The sequence below is a fragment of the Neophocaena asiaeorientalis genome, unplaced genomic scaffold (assembly GCF_003031525.2).
Source record: "Neophocaena asiaeorientalis asiaeorientalis breed wild unplaced genomic scaffold, Neophocaena_asiaeorientalis_V1.1 scaffold177, whole genome shotgun sequence".
Classification (NCBI taxonomy): domain Eukaryota; kingdom Metazoa; phylum Chordata; class Mammalia; order Artiodactyla; family Phocoenidae; genus Neophocaena; species Neophocaena asiaeorientalis.
In genome coordinates, this window is record NW_020172779.1 from 23,129,666 (window position 1) to 23,131,592 (window position 1,927).

The 1,927-nt window shown below is 68.8% G+C and overlaps 2 protein-coding genes across 2 annotated transcripts in view; one reads left to right on the forward strand and one right to left on the reverse strand.

Moving 5' to 3' along the window:
- The window catches only part of MROH1 (maestro heat like repeat family member 1), a 55,528-nt gene extending 54,670 nt beyond the window's left edge, over positions 1–858 (forward strand). Inside the window, exons 42-44 of the mRNA XM_024741031.1 lie at positions 1–36; positions 69–134; positions 579–858. The exon at positions 1–36 is cut by the window's left edge and continues 187 nt beyond it. Coding sequence (XP_024596799.1) covers positions 1–36; positions 69–134; positions 579–664 — 188 coding nt within the window. The 3' untranslated portion in view covers positions 665–858. The remainder of the gene's footprint in view (positions 37–68; positions 135–578) is intronic.
- Positions 859–947: 89 nt separating this feature from the next.
- The window catches only part of BOP1 (BOP1 ribosomal biogenesis factor), a gene marked incomplete at its 5' end in the record, with an annotated part of 19,499 nt that continues 18,519 nt past the window's right edge, over positions 948–1,927 (reverse strand). Inside the window, 4 exon segments of the mRNA XM_024741032.1 lie at positions 948–1,181; positions 1,258–1,365; positions 1,442–1,526; positions 1,601–1,923. Of these exon segments, the coding sequence (XP_024596800.1) occupies positions 1,028–1,181; positions 1,258–1,365; positions 1,442–1,526; positions 1,601–1,923 (670 nt within the window).

The following is a 1,927-nucleotide window of genomic DNA, read 5'->3' on the forward strand; positions in this document are numbered from 1 at the left end:
CTGCCCTGGGCCCCCCTCCCGCTCCCCAAGGCGCGGGCCCTGACCCCGGCCCCACCCCCGCCCCGCAGGGTTCCTGGCGCTGCACGTGGAGGCTGAGCGCCGGCCGCAGGTGGACCTGGAACAGCTCCTGGCGGGTGAGCCCCAGCCCTGGGCCCCGCCCCCCACGGCGCGCTGGGCCGCGCTGACCCTGTGGGCACCAGGGGGGACTAAGTGATTTTCCTGGATTTCAAGGATTTTTTCCCTGTCACTGGTGACCTCATCGTCTCTAGTAATTCACGGAAACTTCTTAACTGTTCCAAAAGAGCTTAAAAAACACTAAAAAAGGAAAAACTATCTTTCCGTTGGCTCCTGAGCCCTCCCGGCAGAGGCCTGTCTTAGGAGGGCGGTGGGCGGGCGGCCCCCACGCACAGGGTGGGGTGTGAGCCTCGGGGTCCTGGCCCCCAGGCTCAGCGCGCCAAGAAAGGGGGGCTCAGCCTTAGCCGCAGCTGCTAGCGGGGTGTGGGCGGGACCGCGGGCTCGGACGTTCAGTTCTCAGGGGGCCGCAGAGGAGCCCCCAGCAGCGGCTCCCTGTCCCCCAGCGCTCCAGCTCCTGCTCAAGGACCCGGCCCCCGCGGTGCGCGTGAAAGCTGCAGAGACTCTGGGCCGCCTGGTGAAGCTCGCCTGAGGCTCCGGGGGCAGCGCTGCCCCTACACGCAATTCCGGCCTTGCCGGCCCGAACCGAACCTCCGAGATGGGGCCCTAAGGAGACCCCTGCCCGAGGGGAGCCCCCAGGCCCACACAGCAAGGGAGGGCCGGGGCCACGAGGGTGGGCAAGGCGCTGTCCCCCCCCCCCCCAATAAAGCCATTTGCTGCTCAGCAGGTGCCGCAGTGACGTGGCCTCTCCTTCTGGGCAGGTCGGCAGGCCCCCTCCCCCGTTAGGCATCCTGACTCAGAGAAGATCACGCCAGCAGGAGAAACGCCTCTATTGAGTGACCTGAGCACACACACAGCCCAGCCCCACCTGCCCCGCCCCGGGGAGCAGGGCCACCTAGGTGAAGAGGCGGAGGGTGCCGTCAGCCCCGGCGGAGAAGACCCACGGCTGGGTGGGGTGGAAGGCCACGTCCAGCACCCCCAGGTCTTTGGTCAGGCTGTGCCCCTTGAGCACCTTCACAGGCACCAGCAGTGGGTTCTGCAGCAGGTCGCTGTGGGGAAGGGAGAGGCTCAGGACGTGGGCGGCACAGTCCCTACGGGGGTGGGGGGGCGGGCACCGGCACTCACTTGTACACCATCCCGTGGCAGACGATGACACTGCCGTCGTCGGAGCCAGATGCGAAGAGCGGGTACCGGGGGTGGAAGGCCACGGCCCGGAGGGCCTTCTTGTGGTGCCTGAGGGGGGGACCAGGTTGAGGGGGGTCGGGAGGGGGGCGAGTAGGGAGCAGCCTGCCACCCGCCAGCACCTCACCTCAGCACCCTGTACGGCCTGGTGGACAGGTCCAGGTCAAACCACACCAGCTTGCTGTCATAGCTGCCACAGAGGACGTTGTCGCCTGGGGGAAGACGCGGTGGTAGGGCCCTGGTGGCCCCCTCACCTGCCCCCCCACCAACCAGGGCGCCCCCTCACCTGCCGGGTGCACTGCCAGGCTGGACACCCACTTGCAGTTGGGCGTCAGCTTCTTGGTGAGCTCCTGGCGCAGCAGGTGGTAGAGGCGGATGCTGCGCTGGGAAGCCACGAGCAGGAAGGGCCGCACGGGGTGGAAGGCCACGCGCTGCACCTGGCCGTGGCCGCGGCGGAAAGGGCTCTGGCTGCGGCGCCGGCTCAGCTGGTGTATCAGCACCTGGCTGTGGCCCGGGGTGGCCAGCACCACGGCCATGTAGTCCCCACGACCGTGCCACGTCGCCTGCGTCACTGGCTGCGGGAAGGGAGGTGGGCTCAGCCGCGCCCCCCCCA